This window comes from Phyllobates terribilis, unplaced genomic scaffold (genome assembly GCF_046119375.1).
Source record: "Phyllobates terribilis strain yellow unplaced genomic scaffold, ASM4611937v1 Scaffold_3__8_contigs__length_932513732, whole genome shotgun sequence".
Lineage (NCBI taxonomy): Eukaryota > Metazoa > Chordata > Amphibia > Anura > Dendrobatidae > Phyllobates > Phyllobates terribilis.
The window spans coordinates 647,745,561-647,768,554 of NW_027362763.1; the positions used below are offsets into that span (position 1 = coordinate 647,745,561).

General features: G+C 46.0%; 1 protein-coding gene across 9 annotated transcripts in view; it reads right to left on the reverse strand.

Moving 5' to 3' along the window:
- Window positions 1–22,994, reverse strand: part of LOC141257273 (phosphofurin acidic cluster sorting protein 2-like) — a 552,835-nt gene that overhangs the window by 457,842 nt on the left and 71,999 nt on the right. For all 9 annotated transcript variants that reach the window (XM_073671642.1, XM_073671643.1, XM_073671648.1 and 6 more), the window contains 2 exons: window positions 9,472–9,559; window positions 776–865 (listed from right to left, as the gene is read on the reverse strand). In XM_073671642.1, the coding sequence (XP_073527743.1) occupies window positions 776–865; window positions 9,472–9,559 (178 nt within the window). The remainder of the gene's footprint in view (window positions 1–775; window positions 866–9,471; window positions 9,560–22,994) is intronic.

A 22,994-nucleotide genomic window follows, 5' to 3' on the forward strand; every position in this document is an offset into this window, starting at 1 on the left:
GTCACCTGCTCTCTCAAGGTCGGTCCCAGAGTGGCACCTGGACCACCTTCCCGGTCCCTCTTTGGCTCACGGAGTCGACTAAGCCGCCGTGTACCCTGTGAGTATCAGTCCCGGTAAGCTCTTAGTCACGCCCCTCTGGTCCCTCCTTGCACCATGGCAGAGTGGTTCCACCATCCAGATACATAACACATAACAAGAGAGGGCGCTATATAATAAGGGATGGTGCTGTACATAACAAGAGTGGGCATTATGTAATTAGGGACATTGCTGTACATAACAAGAGTGCACTATGTAATAAGAAACAGCACTATACTTAACAAGAGTGGGCATTATGTAATAAGGGACAGTGCTGTACGTAACAAGACAAGGGACTATGCAATAAGGGATGGTGCTGTACATAACAAGAGAGGGCGCTATGTAATATAAATAATCTGTAGAATCCTAAGCTTGGTTGCCATAAAAGGAGGTGGGCCAAAACACATTTCTTGCACAGGGGCCACAAACTGTCAGTGTCCGCCCCTGGTGTGCAGATTTATGCAACCACAAGATTTTACTTCTTTATTTTTCACCTAAAAAGATTTCACTTTGTTTCTCACTGGATTTGGACTTTGGATTCCACAACATGACAAAAGCCTGAAGTTTTACCAGCGGAGCGCAGGCGAATTATATCCACATTGAGACGCCAGTGTCACTATGTGTGAGACGATGAAATCTGCTTATTATTCACTCTCCACCAACATCTGTCACAGATCCACAAAGGGGACGGAGGACCCACCTGTAGGGAAAAGCTGAGCTCCAGCTCCGTCTCCATCACCCCACATGGCGGAAGGAGGTACTCATTGGAGCGCAAAACTCGCTTAGATCCCTGGATGGAGAAAAAAAGATCAGATTAGTACTCCATTCACTGACATCCATCACCTCTGTATTATACTCCATTCACTGACATCCATCACCTCTGTATTATACTCCATTCACTGACATCCATCACCTCTGTATTATACTCCATTCACTGACATCCATCACCTCTGTATTATACACCAATCACTGACATCCATCACCTCTGTATTATACTCCATTCACTGACATCCATCACCTCTGTATTATACACCAATCACTGACATCCATCACCTCTGTATTATACTCCATTCACTGACACCATCACCTCTGTATTATACTCCATTCACTGACATCCATCACCTCTGTATTATACTCCAATCACTGACACCCATCACCTCTGTATTATACACCAATCACTGACATCCATCACCTCTGTATTATACACCAATCACTGACATCCATCACCTCTGTATTATACTCCATTCACTGACACCATCACCTCTGTATTATACTCCATTCACTGACATCCATCACCTTTGTATTATACTCCATTCACTGACATCCATCACCTCTGTATTATACTCCATTCACTGACATCCATCACCTCTGTATTATACTCCATTCACTGACATCCATCACCTCTGTATTATACACCAATCACTGACACCATCACCTCTGTATTATACACCAATCACTGACATCCATCACCTCTGTATTATACACCAATCACTGACATCCATCACCTCTGTATTATACTCCATTCATTGACATCCATCACCTCTGCATTATATACCAATCACTGACATCCATCACCTCTGTATTATACACCAATCACTGACATCCATCACCTCTGTATTATACTCCATTCACTGACATCCATCACCTCTGTATTATACTCCATTCACTGACATCCATCACCTCTGTATTATACACCAATCACTGACATCCATCACCTCTGTATTATACACCAATCACTGACATCCATCACCTCTGTATTATACTCCATTCATTGACATCCATCACCTCTGTATTATACTCCATTCACTGACACCATCACCTCTGTATTATACACCAATCACTGACATCCATCATCTCTGTATTATACTCCATTCACTGACATCCATCACCTCTGTATTATACTCCATTCACCGACATCCATCACCTCTGTATTATACACCAATCACTGACATCCATCACCTCTGTATTATACTCCATTCACCGACATCCATCACCTCTGTATTATACTCCATTCACTGACACCATCACCTCTGTATTATACACCAATCACTGACATCCATCACCTCTGTATCATACTCCATTCACTGACATCCATCACCTCTGTATTATACACCAATCACTGACATCCATCACCTCTGTATCATACTCCATTCACTAACATCCATCACCTCTGTATTATACACCAATCACGGACATCCATCACCTCTGTATTATACTCCATTCACTGACATCCATCACCTCTGTATTATACACCAATCACTGACACCCATCACCTCTGTATTATACACCAATCACTGACACCCATCACCTCTGTATTATACACCAATCACTGACACCATCACCACTGTATTATACACCAATCACTGACATCCATCACCTCTGTATTATACACCAATCACTGACATCCATCACCTCTGTATTATACTCCATTCACTGACACCATCACCTCTGTATTATATACCAATCGCTGACATCCATCACCTCTGTATTATATACCAATCACTGACACCATCACCTCTGTATTATACTCCATTCACTGACATCCATCACCTCTGTATTATACTCCATTCACTGACATCCATCACCTCTGTATTATATACCAATCACTGACAGCCATCACCTCTGTATTATACTCCATTCACTGACATCCATCACCTCTGTATTATACACCATTCACTGACAGCCATCACCTCTATATTATACTCCATTCACTGACATTCATCACCTCTGTATTATACTCCATTCACTGACATTCATCACCTCTGTATTATACTCCATTCACTGACAGCCATCACCTCTGTATTATACACCAATCACTGACACCATCACCTCCGTATTATACACCAATCACTGACACCATCACCTCTGTATTATACTCCATTCACTGACAGCCATCACCTCTGTATTATACTCCATTCACTGACATCCATCACCTCTGTATTATACTCCATTCACTGACAGCCATCACCTCTGTATTATACTCCATTCACTGACATCCATCACCTCTGTATTATATACCAATCGCTGACATCCATCACCTCTGTATTATATACCAATCACTGACACCATCACCTCTGTATTATACTCCATTCACTGACATCCATCACCTCTGTATTATACTCCATTCACTGACATCCATCACCTCTGTATCATACTCCATTCACGGACATCCATCACCTCTGTATTATACTCCATTCACTGACATCCATCACCTCTGTATTATATACCAATCACTGACAGCCATCACCTCTGTATTATACTCCATTCACTGACATCCATCACCTCTGTATTATACTCCATTCACTGACAGCCATCACCTCTATATTATACTCCATTCACTGACATTCATCACCTCTGTATTATACTCCATTCACTGGCATTCATCACCTCTGTATTATACTCCATTCACTGACAGCCATCACCTCTGTATTATACACCAATCACTGACACCATCACCTCTGTATTATACTCCATTCACTGACATCCATCACCTCTGTATTATACTCCATTCACTGACATCCATCACCTCTGTATCATACTCCATTCACTGACACCATCACCTCTGTATTATACTCCATTCACTGACATCCATCACCTCTGTATTATACTCCATTCACTGACAGCCATCACCTCTGTATTATACTCCATTCACTGACACCATCACCTCTGTATTATACACCAATCACTGACATCCATCACCTCTGTATTATACTCCATTCACTGACAGCCATCACCTCTGTATTATACTCCATTCACTGACATCCATCACCTCTGTATTATACTCCATTCACTGACAGCCATCACCTCTGTATTATACTCCATTCACTGACATCCATCACCTCTGTATTATATACCAATCGCAGACATCCATCACCTCTGTATTATATACCAATCACTGACACCATCACCTCTGTATTATACTCCATTCACTGACATCCATCACCTCTGTATTATACTCCATTCACTGACATCCATCACCTCTGTATCATACTCCATTCACTGACATCCATCACCTCTGTATTATACTCCATTCACTGACATCCATCACCTCTGTATTATATACCAATCACTGACAGCCATCACCTCTGTATTATACTCCATTCACTGACATCCATCACCTCTGTATCATACTCCATTCACTGACATCCATCACCTCTGTATTATACTCCATTCACTGACATCCATCACCTCTGTATTATACTCCATTCACTGACATCCATCACCTCTGTATTATACACCAATCACTGACAGCCATCACCTCTGTATTATACTCCATTCACTGACACCCATCACCTCTGTATTATACACCAATCACTGACATCCATCACCTCTGTATTATACACCAATCACTGACACCATCACCTCTGTATTATACTCCATTCACTGACATCCATCACCTCTGTATTATACTCCATTCACTGACATCCATCACCTCTGTATTATACACCAATCACTGACATCATTCACCTCTGTATTATACTCCATTCACTGACACCATCACCTCTGTATTATACTCCAATCACTGACATCCATCACCTCTGTATTATACTCCATTCATTGACATCCATCACCTCTGTATTATACACCAATCACTGACATCCATCACCTCTGTATTATACTCCATTCACTGACAGCCATCACCTCTATATTATACTCCAATCACTGACACCATCACCTCTGTATTATACAACAATCACTGACATCCATCACCTCTGTATTATACTCCATTCACTGACATCCATCACCTCTGTATTATACTCCATTCACTGACATCCATCACCTCTGTATTATACACCAATCACTGACATCCATCACCTCTGTATTATACAACAATCACTGACACCATCACCTCTGTATTATACACCAATCACTGACATCCATCACCTCTGTATTATACAACAATCACTGACATCCATCACCTCTGTATTATACTCCATTCACTGACATCCATCACCTCTGTATTATACACCAATCACTGACACCATCACCTCTGTATTATACTCCAATCACTGACACCATCACCTATGTATTACACTCCATTCACTGACATCCATCACCTCTGTATTATACACCAATCACTGACATCCATCACCTCTGTATTATACTCCATTCACTGACAGCCATCACCTCTGTATTATACTCCATTCACTGACATCCATCACCTCTGTATTATACTCCATTCATTGACATCCATCACCTCTGTATTATACACCAATCACTGACATCCATCACCTCTGTATTATACTCCATTCACTGACATCCATCACCTCTGTATTATACTCCATTCACTGACATCCATCACCTCTGTATCATACTCCATTCACTGACATCCACCACCTCTGTATTATACTCCATTCACTGACATCCATCACCTCTGTATTATACACCAATCACTGACATCCATCACCTCTGTATTATACACCAATCACTGACACCCATCACCTCTGTATTATACTTCATTCACTGACATCCATCAACTCTGTATTATACACCAATCACTGACAACATCACCTCTGTATTATACTCCATTCACTGACATCCATCACCTCTGTATTATACTCCATTCACTGACAGCCATCACCTCTGTATTATACTCCATTCACTGACATCCATCACCTCTGTATTATACCCCATTCACTGACATCCATCACCTCTGTATTATACACCAATCACTGACAGCCATCACCTCTGTATTATACTCCATTCACTGACATCCATCACCTCTGTATTATACTCCATTCACTGACATACATCACCTCTGTATTATACTCCATTCACTGACATCCATCACCTCTGTATTATACACCAATCACTGACATCCATCACCTCTGTATTATACTCCAATCACTGACACCATCACCTCTATATTATACTCCAATCACTGACACCATCACCTCTGTATTATATACCAATCACTGACATCCATCACCTCTGTATTATACTCTATTCACTGACATCCATCACCTCTGCATTATACACCAATCACTGACACCATCACCTCTGTATTATACTCCAATCACTGACACCATCACCTCTATATTATACTCCATTCACTGACACCATCACCTCTATATTATACTCCATTCACTGACATCCATCACCTCTGTATTATACTCCATTCACTGACATCCATCACCTCTGTATTATACACCAATCACTGACACCATCACCTCTGTATTATACTCCAATCACTGACACCATCACCTATGTATTATACTCCATTCACTGACATCCATCACCTCTGTATTATACTCCATTCACTGACATCCATCACCTCTGTATTATACACCAATCACTGACATCCATCACCTCTGTATTATACACCAATCACTGACATCCATCACCTCTGTATTATACTCCAATCACTGACACCATCACCTCTATATTATACTCCAATCACTGACACCATCACCTCTGTATTATACACCAATCACTGACATCCATCACCTCTGTATTATACACCAATCACTGACATCCATCACCTCTATATTATACTCCAATCACTGACACCATCACCTCTGTATTATACACCAATCACTGACATCCATCACCTCTGTATTATACTCCAATCACTGACACCATCACCTCTGTATTATACACCAATCACTGACATCCATCACCTCTGTATTATACTCCATTCACTGACATCCATCACCTCTGTATTATACACCAATCACTGACATCCATCACCTCTGTATTATACACCAATCACTGACACCATCACCTCTGTATTATACTCCAATCACTGACACCATCACCTCTGTATTATACTCCATTCACTGACATCCATCACTTCTGTATTATACACCAATCACTGACATCCATCACCTCTGTATTATACACCAATCACTGACATCCATCACCTCTGTATTATACTCCAATCACTGACACCATCACCTCTGTATTAAACTCCAATCACTGACATCCATCACCTCTGTATTATACACCAATCACTGACATCCATCACCTCTGTATTATATACCAATCACTGACAGCCATCACCTCTGTATTATACTCCATTCACTGACATCCATCACCTCTGTATTATACACCAATCACTGACACCATCACCTCTGTATTATACTCCAAATCACTGACATCCATCACCTCTGTATTATACACCAATCACTGACATCCATCACCTCTGTATTATACAACAATCACTGACATCCATCACCTCTGTATTATACTCCAATCACTGACACCATCACCTCTATATTAGACTCCAATCACTGACACCATCACCTCTGTATTATACTCCAATCACTGACATCCATCACCTCTGTATTATACACCAATCACTGACATCCATCACCTCTGTATTATACACCAATCACTGACATCCATCACCTCTGTATTATACAACAATCACTGACATCCATCACCTCTGTATTATACTCCAATCACTGACACCATCACCTCTATATTAGACTCCAATCACTGACACCATCACCTCTGTATTATACACCAATCACTGACATCCATCACCTCTGTATTATACACCAATCACTGACATCCATCACCTCTGTATTATACTCCAATCACTGACACCATCACCTCTATATTATACTCCAATCACTGACACCATCACCTCTGTATTATATACCAATCACTGACATCCATCACCTCTGTATTATACACCAATCACTGACATCCATCACCTCTGTATTATACACCAATCACTGACATCCATCACCTCTGTATTATACAACAATCACTGACACCATCACCTCTGTATTATACTCCAATCACTGACACCATCACCTCTGTATTATACAACAATCACTGACATCCATCACCTCTGTATTATACTCCATTCACTGACATCCATCACCTCTGTATTATACTCCATTCACTGACATCCATCACCTCTGTATTATATACCAATCGCTGACACCATCACCTCTGTATTATACACCAATCACTGACATCCATCACCTCTGTATTATACAACAATCACTGACACCATCACCTCTGTATTATACAACAATCACTGACATCCATCACCTCTGTATTATACTCCATTCACTGACATCCATCACCTCTGTATTATACACCAATCACTGACACCATCACCTCTGTATTATACTCCAATCACTGACACCATCACCTATGTATTACACTCCATTCACTGACATCCATCACCTCTGTATTATACACCAATCACTGACATCCATCACCTCTGTATTATACACCAATCACTGACATCCATCACCTCTATATTATACTCCAATCACTGACACCATCACCTCTGTATTATACACCAATCACTGACATCCATCACCTCTGTATTATACACCAATCACTAACATCCATCACCTCTGTATTATACTCCATTCACTGACATCCATCACCTCTGTATTATACACCAATCACTGACATCCATCACCTCTGTATTACACTCCATTCACTGACATCCATCACCTCTGTATTATACTCCATTCACTGACACCATCACCTCTGTATTATACACCAATCACTGACATCCATCACCTCTGTATTATACTCCATTCACTGACACCATCACCTCTGTATTATACACCAATCACTGACATCCATCACCTCGGTATTATACACCAATCACTGACATCCATCACCTCTGTATTATACTCCATTCATTGACATCCATCACCTCTGTATTATACACCAATCACTGACATCCATCACCTCTGTATTATACTCCATTCACTGACATCCATCACCTCTGTATTATACTCCATTCACTGACATCCATCACCTGTGTATTATACTCCATTCACTGACATCCATCACCTCTGTATTATACTCCATTCATTGACATCCATCACCTCTGTATTATACACCAATCACTGACATCCATCACCTCTGTATTATACTCCATTCACTGACATCCATCACCTCTGTATTATACTCCATTCACTGACATCCATCACCTCTGTATTATATACCAATCACTGACAGCCATCACCTCTGTATTATACACCATTCACTGACACCATCACCTCTGTATTATACTCCAATCACTGACATCCATCACCTCTGTATTATACACCATTCACTGACATCCATCACCTCTGTATTATACTCCATTCACTGACATCCATCACCTCTGTATTATACACCATTCACTGACACCATCACCTCTGTATTATACTCCAATCACTGACATCCATCACCTCTGTATTATACACCAATCACTGACACCATCACCTCTGTATTATACTCCATTCACTGACATCCATCACCTCTGTATTATACACCAATCACTGACATCCATCACCTATGTATTATACTCCATTCACTGACATCCATCACCTCTGTATTATACACCAATCACTGACATCCATCACCTGTGTATTATACACCAATCACTGACATCCATCACCTCTGTATTATACACACCATCCTGGATCCTACCTGCAGTTTTACAGCAATGAGGACGGAGTTGAGGTCTCGGTCGAGTTCTCGCAGGACCATGAGGCGCCGAAGCGTCAAACTACAAAGTCTGAAAAAAAGGAACCAACATTAAATGGAGGAGCAAAATGGTATCTGGAAAGAAGAGGAGCCGATAGAGAGACCATTATAATATAGAGAGGTCAGGGGAGGGGATGAGGTTACACTGATCCCACCACTGTTACCACTTTGTCACAGATGACACCAGAGACATTACGCAGATCCCACCGCTGCCACTAGTTGGCCAGAGAACACAACTCCGCTGCCTCTAATCATCAGTACAATTATGCAATCATCTGACGAGTGATGGATGAGACCACGGCTGCTTCCAGTACTAGGCCGGTTATTGGGGGTCTCACAGTGAGTGTATGGTATATACACCACCGATTACAATGCATGGAATATATATATATACACACCCCAGTACGGTCACTGCCAGCTCCACAATAACTACTAGCTGCCACCAAAAATCGTTTACAGGCCGACTGGACGCACGTTACAGGTTGCCTTCATGAGTGCGGTTTACAAAGCAAGAGGAACAGAGATATTCAATTTTATATTTAATCCAGAAAGACAGACAGTGTTTATAAAAAATATACAAAGATGTTATAGAATGGGAATGAAACAATACAGTATATACAATGACATAAAATAAAAAGGAATAACGAAAGAGAATTACTAAACCTGATGCCACAGAAATAGCACAGAGTTTAGTGAGGGTAGCACTCAGTCTGGGAAAATGTACCAAACCCTCACAGCAAACTATGTCTTCCAAGGACTGACATATGACCCAAACCCAAATACTGCCTTTTATTAGCTCAGGGTTATGCCCACATACCTCCTTTTGATTACCTATCTGTGATGTGCTATCTGCGTCTGATATGTGAGCGGTGTGTGTGCTGCCTGTGTCTGATATGTGAGCGGTGTGTGTGCAGCCTGTGTCTGAAATGTGAGCGGTGTGTGTGCTGCATGTGTCTGATATGTGAGTGTTGTGTGTGCTGCCTGTGTCTGATATGTGAGAGGTGTGTGTGCTGCCTGTGTCTGAAATGTGAGCGGCGTGTGTGCTGCCTGTGTCTGATATGTGAGCGGCGTGTGCGCTGCCTGTGTCTGATATGTGAGCGGTGTGTGCGCTGCCTGTGTCTGATATGTGAGCGGCGTGTGCGCTGCCTGTGTCTGATATGTGAGAGGTGTGTGTGCTGCCTGTGTCTGAAATGTGAGCGGTGTGTGTGCTGCCTGTGTCTGATATGTGAGCGGTGTGTGTGCTGCCTGTGTCTGATATGTGAGCGGTGTGTGTGCTGCCTGTGTCTGATATGTGAGCGGTGTGTGTGCTATCTGTGTCTGATATGTGAGCGGTGTGTGTGCTGCCTGTGTCTGATATGTGAGCGGTGTGTGCGCTGCCTGTGTCTGATATGTGAGCGGTGTGTGTGCTGTCTGTGTCTGATATGTGAGCGGTGTGTGTGCTGCCTGTGTCTGATATGTGAGCGGTGTGTGTGCTGCCTGTGTCTGATATGTGAGCGGTGTGTGTGCTATCTGTGTCTGATATGTGAGCGGTGTGTGTGCTGCCTGTGTCTGATATGTGAGCGGTGTGTGCGCTGCCTGTGTCTGATATGTGAGCGGTGTGTGTGCTGTCTGTGTCTGATATGTGAGAGGTGTGTGTGCTGCCTGTGTCTGAAATGTGAGCGGTGTGTGTGCCGCCTGTGTCTGATATGTGAGTGGTGTGTGCTGTCTGTGTCTGATATGTGAGCAGTGTGTGTGCTGCCTGTGTCTGATATGTGAGAGGTGTGTGTGCTGCATGTGTCTGATATGTGAGCCGTGTGTCTGTTGCATGTGTCTGATATGTGAGCCGTGTGTGTGCTGCATGTGTCTGATATGTGAGCGGTGTGTGATGTCTGTGTCTGATATGTGAGCGGTGTGTGTGGTGTCTGTGTCTGATATGTGAGCGGTGTGTGTGCTGTCTGTGTCTGATATGTGAGCGGTGTGTGTGCTGCCTGTGTCTGATATAAGAATTGTGTGTGCTTTCTGTGTCTGATATGTGAGCGGTGTGTGTGCTGTGTCTGGTATGTGAGCGGTGTGTGTGCTGCCTGTGTCTGATATGTGAGCGGTGTGTGTGCTGTCTGTGTCTGATATGTGAGAGGTGTGTGTGCTGCCTGTATCTTAAATGTGAGCGGTGTGTGTGCTGCCTGTGTCTGAAATGTGAGCGGTGTGTGTGCCGCCTGTGTCTGATATGTGAGTGGTGTGTGCTGTCTGTGTCTGATATGTGAGCAGTGTGTGTGCAGCCTGTGTCTGATATGTGAGCGTTGTGTGTGCTGCATGTGTCTGATATGTGAGCCGTGTGTCTGTTGCATGTGTCTGATATGTGAGCCGTGTGTGTGCTGCATGTGTCTGATATGTGAGCGGTGTCTGCTGTCTGTGTCTGATATGTGAGCGGTGTGTGTGCTGTGTGTATCTGATATGTGAGAGGTGTGTGTGCTGCCTGTGTATGATATAAGCGGTGTGTGTGCTTTCTGTGTCTGATATGTGAGCGGTGTGTGTGCTATCTGTGTCTGGTATGTGAGCGGTGTGTGTGCTGCCTGTGTCTGATATGTGAGCGGTGTGTGTGCTGTCTGTGTCTGATATGTGAGAGGTGTGTGTGCTGCCTGTATCTTAAATGTGAGCGGTGTGTGCTGTCTGTGTCTGAAATGTGAGCGGTGTGTGTGCTGCCTGTGTCTGATATGTGAGCGGTGTGTGCTGTCTGTGTCTGATATGTGAGCGTTGTGTGTGCTGTCTGTGTCTGATATGTGAGAGGTGTGTGTGCTGCATGTGTCTCAAATGTGAGCGGTGTGTGTGCTGCCTGTGTCTGATATGTGAGCATTGTGTGTACTGCCTGTGTCTGATATGTGAGCGGTGTGTGTGCTGTCTGTGTCTGATATGTGAGCGGTGTGTGTGCTGCCTGTATCTGATATGTGAGCGTTGTGTGTACTGCCTGTGTCTGATATGTGAGCGGTATGTGTGCTGCCTGTGTCTGATATATAAGCATTGTGTGTGCTGCATGTGTCTGATATGTGAGCGGTGTGTGTGCTGCATGTGTCTGATATATAAGCGTTGTGTGTGCTGCATGTGTCTGATATGTGAGCGGTGTGTGTGCTGTCTGTGTCTGATATGTGAGCGGTGTGTGTGCTGTCTGTGTCTGATATGTGAGCAGTGTGTGTGCTGCCTGTGTATGATATAAGCGGTGTGTGTGCTTTCTGTGTCTGATATGTGAGCGGTGTGTGTGCTGCCTGTGTGTGATATGTGAGCGGTGTGTGTGCTGCTTGTGTCTGATATGTGAGTGGTGTGTGTGCTGCCTGTATCTTAAATGTGAGCGGTGCGTGCTGCCTGTGTCTGAAATGTGAGCGGTGTGTGTGCTGCGTGTGTTTGATATGTGAGCGGTGTGTGCTGTCTGTGTCTGATATGTGAGCGGTGTGTGTGCTGTCTGTGTCTGATATGTGAGAGGTGTGTGTGCTGCATGTGTCTCAAATGTGAGCGGTGTGTGTGCTGCCTGTGTCTGATATGTGAGCGTTGTGTGTACTGCCCGTGTCTGATATGTGAGCGGTGTGTGTGCTGCCTGTGTCTGATATGTGAGCGGTGTGTGTACTGCCTGTCTGATATGTGAGCGGTATGTGTGCTGCCTGTGTCTGATATATCAGCATTGTGTGTGCTGCATGTGTCTGATATGTGAGCGGTGTGTGTGCTGCCTGTGTCTGATATGTGAGCGGTGTGTGTGCTATCTGTGTCTGATATGTGAGCGGTGTGTGTGCTGCCTGTGTCTGATATATCAGCATTGTGTGTGCTGCATGTGTCTGATATGTGAGCGGTGTGTGTGCTATCTGTGTCTGATATGTGAGAGGTGTGTGTGCTGCCTGTGTCTGATATGTGAGCGGTGTGTGCGCTGCCTGTGTCTGATATGTGAGCGGTGTGTGTGCTGTCTGTGTCTGATATGTGAGAGGTGTGTGCTGCCTGTGTCTGATATGTGAGCGTTGTGTGTGCTGCATGTGTCTGATATGTGAGCCGTGTGTCTGTTGCATGTGTCTGATATGTGAGCCGTGTGTGTGCTGCATGTGTCTGATATGTGAGCGGTGTGTGATGTCTGTGTCTGATATGTGAGCGGTGTGTGTGGTGTCTGTGTCTGATATGTGAGCGGTGTGTGTGCTGTCTGTGTCTGATATGTGAGCGGTGTGTGTGCTGCCTGTGTCTGATATAAGAATTGTGTGTGCTTTCTGTGTCTGATATGTGAGCGGTGTGTGTGCTGTGTCTGGTATGTGAGCGGTGTGTGTGCTGCCTGTGTCTGATATGTGAGCGGTGTGTGTGCTGTCTGTGTCTGATATGTGAGAGGTGTGTGTGCTGCCTGTATCTTAAATGTGAGCGGTGTGTGTGCTGCCTGTGTCTGAAATGTGAGCGGTGTGTGTGCCGCCTGTGTCTGATATGTGAGTGGTGTGTGCTGTCTGTGTCTGATATGTGAGCAGTGTGTGTGCAGCCTGTGTCTGATATGTGAGCGTTGTGTGTGCTGCATGTGTCTGATATGTGAGCCGTGTGTCTGTTGCATGTGTCTGATATGTGAGCCGTGTGTGTGCTGCATGTGTCTGATATGTGAGCGGTGTCTGCTGTCTGTGTCTGATATGTGAGCGGTGTGTGTGCTGTCTGTGTCTGATATGTGAGAGGTGTGTGTGCTGCCTGTGTATGATATAAGCGGTGTGTGTGCTATCTGTGTCTGGTATGTGAGCGGTGTGTGTGCTGCCTGTGTCTGATATGTGAGCGGTGTGTGTGCTGTCTGTGTCTGATATGTGAGAGGTGTGTGTGCTGCCTGTATCTTAAATGTGAGCGGTGGGTGCTGCCTGTGTCTGAAATGTGAGCGGTGTGTGTGCTGCCTGTGTCTGATATGTGAGCGGTGTGTGCTGTCTGTGTCTGATATGTGAGCGTTGTGTGTGCTGTCTCTGTCTGATATGTGAGAGGTGTGTGTGCTGCATGTGTCTCAAATGTGAGCGGTGTGTGTGCTGCCTGTGTCTGATATGTGAGCATTGTGTGTACTGCCTGTGTCTGATATGTGAGCGGTGTGTGTGCTGTCTGTGTCTGATATGTGAGCGGTGTGTGTGCTGCCTGTATCTGATATGTGAGCATTGTGTGTACTGCCTGTGTCTGATATGTGAGCGGTATGTGTGCTGCCTGTGTCTGATATATAAGCATTGTGTGTGCTGCATGTGTCTGATATGTGAGCGGTGTGTGCTGCATGTGTCTGATATATAAGCGTTGTGTGTGCTGCATGTGTCTGATATGTGAGCGGTGTGTGTGCTGTCTGTGTCTGATATGTGAGCGGTGTGTGTGCTGTCTGTGTCTGATATGTGAGCGGTGTGTGTGCTGGCTGTGTATGATATAAGCGGTGTGTGTGCTTTCTGTGTCTGATATGTGAGCGGTGTGTGTGCTGCCTGTGTCTGATATGTGAGCGGTGTGTGTGCTGCTTGTGTCTGATATGTGAGTGGTGTGTGTGCTGCCTGTATCTTAAATGTGAGCGGTGCGTGCTGCCTGTGTCTGAAATGTGAGCGGTGTGTGTGCTGCGTGTGTTTGATATGTGAGCGGTGTGTGCTGTCTGTGTCTGATATGTGAGCGGTGTGTGTGCTGTCTGTGTCTGATATGTGAGAGGTGTGTGTGCTGCATGTGTCTCAAATGTGAGCGGTTTGTGTGCTGCCTGTGTCTGATATGTGAGCGTTGTGTGTACTGCCTGTGTCTGATATGTGAGCGGTGTGTGTGCTGCCTGTGTCTGATATGTGAGCGGTGTGTGTACTGCCTGTGTCTGATATGTGAGCGGTATGTGTGCTGCCTGTGTCTGATATATCAGCATTGTGTGTGCTGCATGTGTCTGATATGTGAGCGGTGTGTGTGCTGCATGTGTCTGATATATAAGCGTTGTGTGTGCTGCATGTGTCTGATATGTGAGCGGTGTGTGTGCTGTCTGTGTCTGATATGTGAGCGGTGTGTGTGCTGCCTGTGTCTGATATAAGCATTGTGTGTGCTGCATGTGTCTGATATGTGAGCGGTGTGTGCTGTCTGTGTCTGATATGTGAGCGGTGTGTGTGCTGTCTGTGTCTGATATGTGAGAGGTGTGTGTGCTGCATGTGTCTCAAATGTGAGCGGTGTGTGTGCTGCCTGTGTCTGATATGTGAGCGTTGTGTGTACTGCCTGTGTCTGATATGTGAGCAGTGTGTACTGCCTGTGTCTGATAAGTGAGCAGTGTGTGTGCTGTCTGTGTCTGATATGTGAGCGGTGTGTGTGCTGCATGTGTCTGATATGTGAGAGGTGTGTGTGCTGTCTGTGTCTGATATGTGAGCGGTGTGTGTGCTGCCTGTGTCTGATATGTGAGCGGTGTGTGTGCTATCTGTGTCTGATATGTGAGCGTTGTGTGTACTGCATGTGTCTGATATGTGAGCGGTGTGTGTGCTGCCTGTATTTCATATGTGAGCGGTGTGTGTGCTGTCTGAGTCTGATATGTGAGCGGTGTGTGTGCTGTCTGTGTCTGATATGTGAGCGGTGTGTGTGCTGCCTGTGTCTGATATAAGCGTTCTGTGTGCTGTCTGTGTCTGATATGTGAGCGGTGTGTGTGCTGTCTGTGTCAGATATGTGAGCGGTGTGTGCTGTCTTTGTCTGATATGTCAGCGTTGCGTGTGCTGTCTGTGTCTGATATGTGAGCCGTGTGTCTGTTGCATGTGTCTGATATGTGAGCCGTGTGTGTGCTGCATGTGTCTGATATGTGAGCGGTGTGTGATGTCTGTGTCTGATATGTGAGCGGTGTGTGTGGTGTCTGTGTCTGATATGTGAGCGGTGTGTGTGCTGTCTGTGTCTGATATGTGAGCGGTGTGTGTGCTGCCTGTGTCTGATATAAGAATTGTGTGTGCTTTCTGTGTCTGATATGTGAGCGGTGTGTGTGCTGTGTCTGGTATGTGAGCGGTGTGTGTGCTGCCTGTGTCTGATATGTGAGCGGTGTGTGTGCTGTCTGTGTCTGATATGTGAGAGGTGTGTGTGCTGCCTGTATCTTAAATGTGAGCGGTGTGTGTGCTGCCTGTGTCTGAAATGTGAGCGGTGTGTGTGCCGCCTGTGTCTGATATGTGAGTGGTGTGTGCTGTCTGTGTCTGATATGTGAGCAGTGTGTGTGCAGCCTGTGTCTGATATGTGAGCGTTGTGTGTGCTACATGTGTCTGATATGTGAGCCGTGTGTCTGTTGCATGTGTCTGATATGTGAGCGGTGTGTGTGCTGCTTGTGTCTGATATGTGAGTGGTGTGTGTGCTGCCTGTATCTTAAATGTGAGCGGTGCGTGCTGCCTGTGTCTGAAATGTGAGCGGTGTGTGTGCTGCGTGTGTTTGATATGTGAGCGGTGTGTGCTGTCTGTGTCTGATATGTGAGCGGTGTGTGTGCTGTCTGTGTCTGATATGTGAGAGGTGTGTGTGCTGCATGTGTCTCAAATGTGAGCGGTTTGTGTGCTGCCTGTGTCTGATATGTGAGCGTTGTGTGTACTGCCTGTGTCTGATATGTGAGCGGTGTGTGTACTGCCTGTGTCTGATATGTGAGCGGTATGTGTGCTGCCTGTGTCTGATATATCAGCATTGTGTGTGCTGCATGTGTCTGATATGTGAGCGGTGTGTGTGCTGCATGTGTCTGATATATAAGCGTTGTGTGTGCTGCATGTGTCTGATATGTGAGCGGTGTGTGTGCTGTCTGTGTCTGATATGTGAGCGGTGTGTGTGCTGCCTGTGTCTGATATAAGCATTGTGTGTGCTGCATGTGTCTGATATGTGAGCGGTGTGTGCTGTCTGTGTCTGATATGTGAGCGGTGTGTGTGCTGTCTGTGTCTGATATGTGAGAGGTGTGTGTGCTGCATGTGTCTCAAATGTGAGCGGTGTGTGTGCTGCCTGTGTCTGATATGTGAGCGTTGTGTGTACTGCCTGTGTCTGATATGTGAGCAGTGTGTACTGCCTGTGTCTGATATGTGAGCAGTGTGTGTGCTGTCTGTGTATGATATGTGAGCGTTGTGTGTGCTGCATGTGTCTGATATGTGAGAGGTGTGTGTGCTGTCTGTGTCTGATATGTGAGCGGTGTGTGTGCTGCCTGTGTCTGATATGTGAGCGTTGTGTGTACTACATGTGTCTGATATGTGAGTGGTGTGTGCGCTGCCTGTGTCTGATATGTCAGCGTTGTGTGTACTGCATGTGTCTGATATGTGAGCGGTGTGTGTGCTGCCTGTATTTCATATGTGAGCGGTGTGTGTGCTGTCTGTGTCTGATATGTGAGCGGTGTGTGTGCTGCCTGTGTCTGATATAAGCGTTCTGTGTGCTGTCTGTGTCTGATATGTGAGCGGTGTGTGTGCTGTCTGTGTCAGATATGTGAGCGGTGTGTGCTGTCTTTGTCTGATATGTCAGCGTTGCGTGTGCTGTCTGTGTCTGATATGTGAGTGTTGTGTGTGTTGCATATGTTTGATATGTGAGCAGTGTGTGTGTGCTGCATGTGTCTGATATGTGAGCGGTGTGTGTGCTGCATGTGTCTGATATATAAGCGTTGTGTGTGCTGCATGTGTCTGATATGTGAGCGGTGTGTGTGCTGCCTGTGTCTGATATGTGAGCGGTGTATGTGCTGTCTGTGTCTGATATGTGAGTGTTGTGTGTGTTGCATATGTTTGATATGTGAGCAGTGTGTGTGTGCTGCCTGTGTCTGATATGTGAGTGGTGTGTGTGCTGCCTGTGTCTGAAATGTGAGCGTTGTGTGTGCTGTCTGTGTCTGATATGTGAGCGGTGTGTGTGCTGTCTGTGTCTGATATGTGAGCGGTGTGTGTGCTGTCTGTGTCTGATATGTGAGTGGTGTGTGCTGTCTGTGTCTGATATGTGAGCAGTGTGTGTGCTGCCTGTGTCTGATATGTGAGCGTTATGTGTGCTGCATGTGTCTGATATGTGAGCCGTGTGTCTGTTGCATGTGTCTGATATGTGAGCCGTGTGTGTGCTGCATGTGTCTGATATGTGAGCGGTGTGTGATGTCTGTGTCTGATATGTGAGCGGTGTGTGTGGTGTCTGTGTCCGATATGTGAGCGGTGTGTGTGCTCTCTGTGTCTGATATGTGAGCGGTGTGTGTGCTGCCTGTGTCTGATATAAGAATTGTGTGTGCTGTCTGTGTCTGATATGTGAGCGGTGTGTGTGCTGCCTGTATCTGATATGTGAGCGTTGTGTGTACTGCCTGTGTCTGATATGTGAGCGGTATGTGTGCTGCCTGTGTCTGATATATAAGCGTTGTGTGTGCTGCATGTGTCTGATATGTGAGCGGTGTGTGTGCTGTCTGTGTCTGATATGTGAGCGGTGTGTGTGCTGTCTGTGTCTGATATGTGAGCGGTGTGTGTGCTGCCTGTGTATGATATAAGCGGTGTGTGTGCTTTCTGTGTCTGATATGTGAGCGGTGTGTGTGCTGCCTGTGTCTGATATGTGAGCGGTGTGTGTGCTGCTTGTGTCTGATATGTGAGTGGTGTGTGTGCTGCCTGTATCTTAAATGTGAGCGGTGCGTGCTGCCTGTGTCTGAAATGTGAGCGGTGTGTGTGCTGCGTGTGTTTGATATGTGAGCGGTGTGTGCTGTCTGTGTCTGATATGTGAGCGGTGTGTGTGCTGTCTGTGTCTGATATGTGAGAGGTGTGTGTGCTGCATGTGTCTCAAATGTGAGCGGTGTGTGTGCTGCCTGTGTCTGATATGTGAGCGTTGTGTGTACTGCCTGTGTCTGATATGTGAGCGGTGTGTGTGCTGCCTGTGTCTGATATGTGAGCGGTGTGTGTACTGCCTGTGTCTGATATGTGAGCGGTATGTGTGCTGCCTGTGTCTGATATATCAGCATTGTGTGTGCTGCATGTGTCTGATATGTGAGCGGTGTGTGTGCTGCATGTGTCTGATATATAAGCGTTGTGTGTGCTGCATGTGTCTGATATGTGAGCGGTGTGTGTGCTGTCTGTGTCTGATATGTGAGCGGTGTGTGTGCTGCCTGTGTCTGATATAAGCATTGTGTGTGCTGCATGTGTCTGATATGTGAGCGGTGTGTGCTGTCTGTGTCTGATATGTGAGCGGTGTGTGTGCTGTCTGTGTCTGATATGTGAGAGGTGTGTGTGCTGCATGTGTCTCAAATGTGAGCGGTGTGTGTGCTGCCTGTGTCTGATATGTGAGCGTTGTGTGTACTGCCTGTGTCTGATATGTGAGCAGTGTGTGTGCTGCCTGTGTCTGATATGTGAGCGGAGTGTGTGCTGCCTGTGTCTGATATGTGAGCGGTGTGTGTGCTATCTGTGTCTGATATGTGAGCGTTGTGTGTACTACATGTGTCTGATATGTGAGTGGTGTGTGCGCTGCCTGTGTCTGATATGTCAGCGTTGTGTGTACTGCATGTGTCTGATATGTGAGCGGTGTGTGTGCTGCCTGTATTTCATATGTGAGCGGTGTGTGTGCTGTCTGAGTCTGATATGTGAGCGGTGTGTGTGCTGTCTGTGTCTGATATGTGAGCGGTGTGTGTGCTGCCTGTGTCTGATATAAGCGTTCTGTGTGCTGTCTGTGTCTGATATGTGAGCGGTGTGTGTGCTGTCTGTGTCAGATATGTGAGCGGTGTGTGCTGTCTTTGTCTGATATGTCAGCGTTGCGTGTGCTGTCTGTGTCTGATATGTGAGTGTTGTGTGTGTTGCATATGTTTGATATGTGAGCAGTGTGTGTGTGCTGCATGTGTCTGATATGTGAGCGGTGTGTGTGCTGCATGTGTCTGATATATAAGCGTTGTGTGTGCTGCATGTGTCTGATATGTGAGCGGTGTGTGTGCTGCCTGTGTCTGATATGTGAGCGGTGTATGTGCTGTCTGTGTCTGATATGTGAGTGTTGTGTGTGTTGCATATGTTTGATATGTGAGCAGTGTGTGTGTGCTGCCTGTGTCTGATATGTGAGAGGTGTGTGTGCTGCCTGTGTCTAAAATGTGAGCGTTGTGTGTGCTGTCTGTGTCTGATATGTGAGCGGTGTGTGTGCTGCCTGTGTCTGATATGTGAGCGGTGTGTGTGCTGCCTGTGTCTGATATATAAGCGTTGTGTGTGCTGCCTGTATCTGATATGTGAGCAGTGTGTGTGCTGCCTGTGTCTGATATGTGAGCAGTGTGTGTGCTGCCTGTGTCTGATATTTGAGCAGTGTGTGTGCTGCCTGTATCTGATATGTGAGCGGTGTGTGTGCTGTCTGTGTCTGATATGTGAGCGGTGTGTGTGCTGCCTGTATCTGATATGTGAGCGTTGTGTGTACTGCCTGTGTCTGATATGTGAGCGGTATGTGTGCTGCCTGTGTCTGATATATAAGCATTGTGTGTGCTGCATGTGTCTGATATGTGAGCGGTGTGTGTGCTGCATGTGTCTGATATATAAGCGTTGTGTGTGCTGCATGTGTCTGATATGTGAGCGGTGTGTGTGCTGTCTGTGTCTGATATGTGAGCGGTGTGTGTGCTGTCTGTGTCTGATATGTGAGCGGTGTGTGTGCTGCCTGTGTATGATATAAGCGGTGTGTGTGCTTTCTGTGTCTGATATGTGAGCGGTGTGTGTGCTGCCTGTGTCTGATATGTGAGCGGTGTGTGTGCTGCATGTGTCTGATATGTGAGAGGTGTGTGTGCTGTCTGTGTCTGATATGTGAGCGGTGTGTGTGCTGCCTGTGTCTGATATGTGAGCGGTGTGTGTGCTGCCTGTGTCTGATATGTGAGCGGTGTGTGTGCTATCTGTGTCTGATATGTGAGCGTTGTGTGTACTACATGTGTCTGATATGTGAGTGGTGTGTGCGCTGCCTGTGTCTGATATGTCAGCGTTGTGTGTACTGCATGTGTCTGATATGTGAGCGGTGTGTGTGCTGCCTGTATTTCATATGTGAGCGGTGTGTGTGCTGTCTGAGTCTGATATGTGAGCGGTGTGTGTGCTGTCTGTGTCTGATATGTGAGCGGTGTGTGTGCTGCCTGTGTCTGATATAAGCGTTCTGTGTGCTGTCTGTGTCTGATATGTGAGCGGTGTGTGTGCTGTCTGTGTCAGATATGTGAGCGGTGTGTGCTGTCTTTGTCTGATATGTCAGCGTTGCGTGTGCTGTCTGTGTCTGATATGTGAGTGTTGTGTGTGTTGCATATGTTTGATATGTGAGCAGTGTGTGTGTGCTGCATGTGTCTGATATGTGAGCGGTGTGTGTGCTGCATGTGTCTGATATATAAGCGTTGTGTGTGCTGCATGTGTCTGATATGTGAGCGGTGTGTGTGCTGCCTGTGTCTGATATGTGAGCGGTGTATGTGCTGTCTGTGTCTGATATGTGAGCGGTGTGTGCTGTCTGTGTCTGATATGTGAGTGTTGTGTGTGTTGCATATGTCTGATATGTGAGCGGTGTGTGTGTGCTGCCTGTGTCTGATATGTGAGAGGTGTGTGTGCTGCCTGTGTCTGAAATGTGAGCGTTGTGTGTGCTGTGTCTGATATGAGAGCGGTGTGTGTGCTGCCTGTGTCTGATATGTGAGCGGTGTGTGTGCTGCCTGTGTCTGATATATAAGCGTTGTGTGTGCTGCCTGTATCTGATATGTGAGCAGTGTGTGTGCTGCCTGTGTCTGATATGTGAGCAGTGTGTGTGCTGCCTGTATCTGATAGGTGAGCGGTGTGTGTGCTGCCTGTGTCTGATATGTGAGCGGTGTGTGTGTTGCCTGTATCTGATATGTGAGCGGTGTGTGTGCTGCCTGTGTCTGATATGTGAGCGGTGTGTGTGCTGCCTGTATCTGATATGTGAGCGTTGCGTGTACTGCCTGTGTCTGATATGTGAGCGGTATGTGTGCTGCCTGTGTCTGATATATAAGCATTGTGTGTGCTGCATGTGTCTGACATGTGAGCGGTGTGTGTGCTGCATGTGTCTGATATATAAGCGTTGTGTGTGCTGCATGTGTCTGATATGTGAGCGTTGTGTGTGCTGTCTGTGTCTGATATGTGAGCGGTGTGTGTGCTGCCTGTGTCTGATATAAGCGTTGTGTGTGCTGCATGTGTCTGATATGTGAGCGGTGTGTGCTGTCTGTGTCTGATATGTGAGCGGAGTGTGTGCTGTCTGCGTCTGATATGTGAGAGGTGTGTGTGCTGCCTGTGTCTGATATGTGAGCGTTGTGTGTACTGCCTGTGTCTGATATGTGAGCGGTGTGTGTGCTGCCTGTATCTGATATGTGAGCGGTTTGTGTGCTGCCTGTGTCTGAAATGTGAGCAGTGTGTGTGCTGCCTGTGTCTGATATGTGAGCGTTGTGTGTACTACATGTGTCTGATATGTGAGCGGTGTGTTTGCTGCCTGTGTCTGATATGTGAGCGGTGTGTGCGCTGCCTGTGTCTGATATGTCAGCGTTGTGTGTACTGCATGTGTCTGATATGTGAGCGGTGTCTGTGCTGCCTGTATTTCATATGTGAGCGGTGTGTGTGCTGTCTGTGTTTGATATGTGAGCGGTGTGT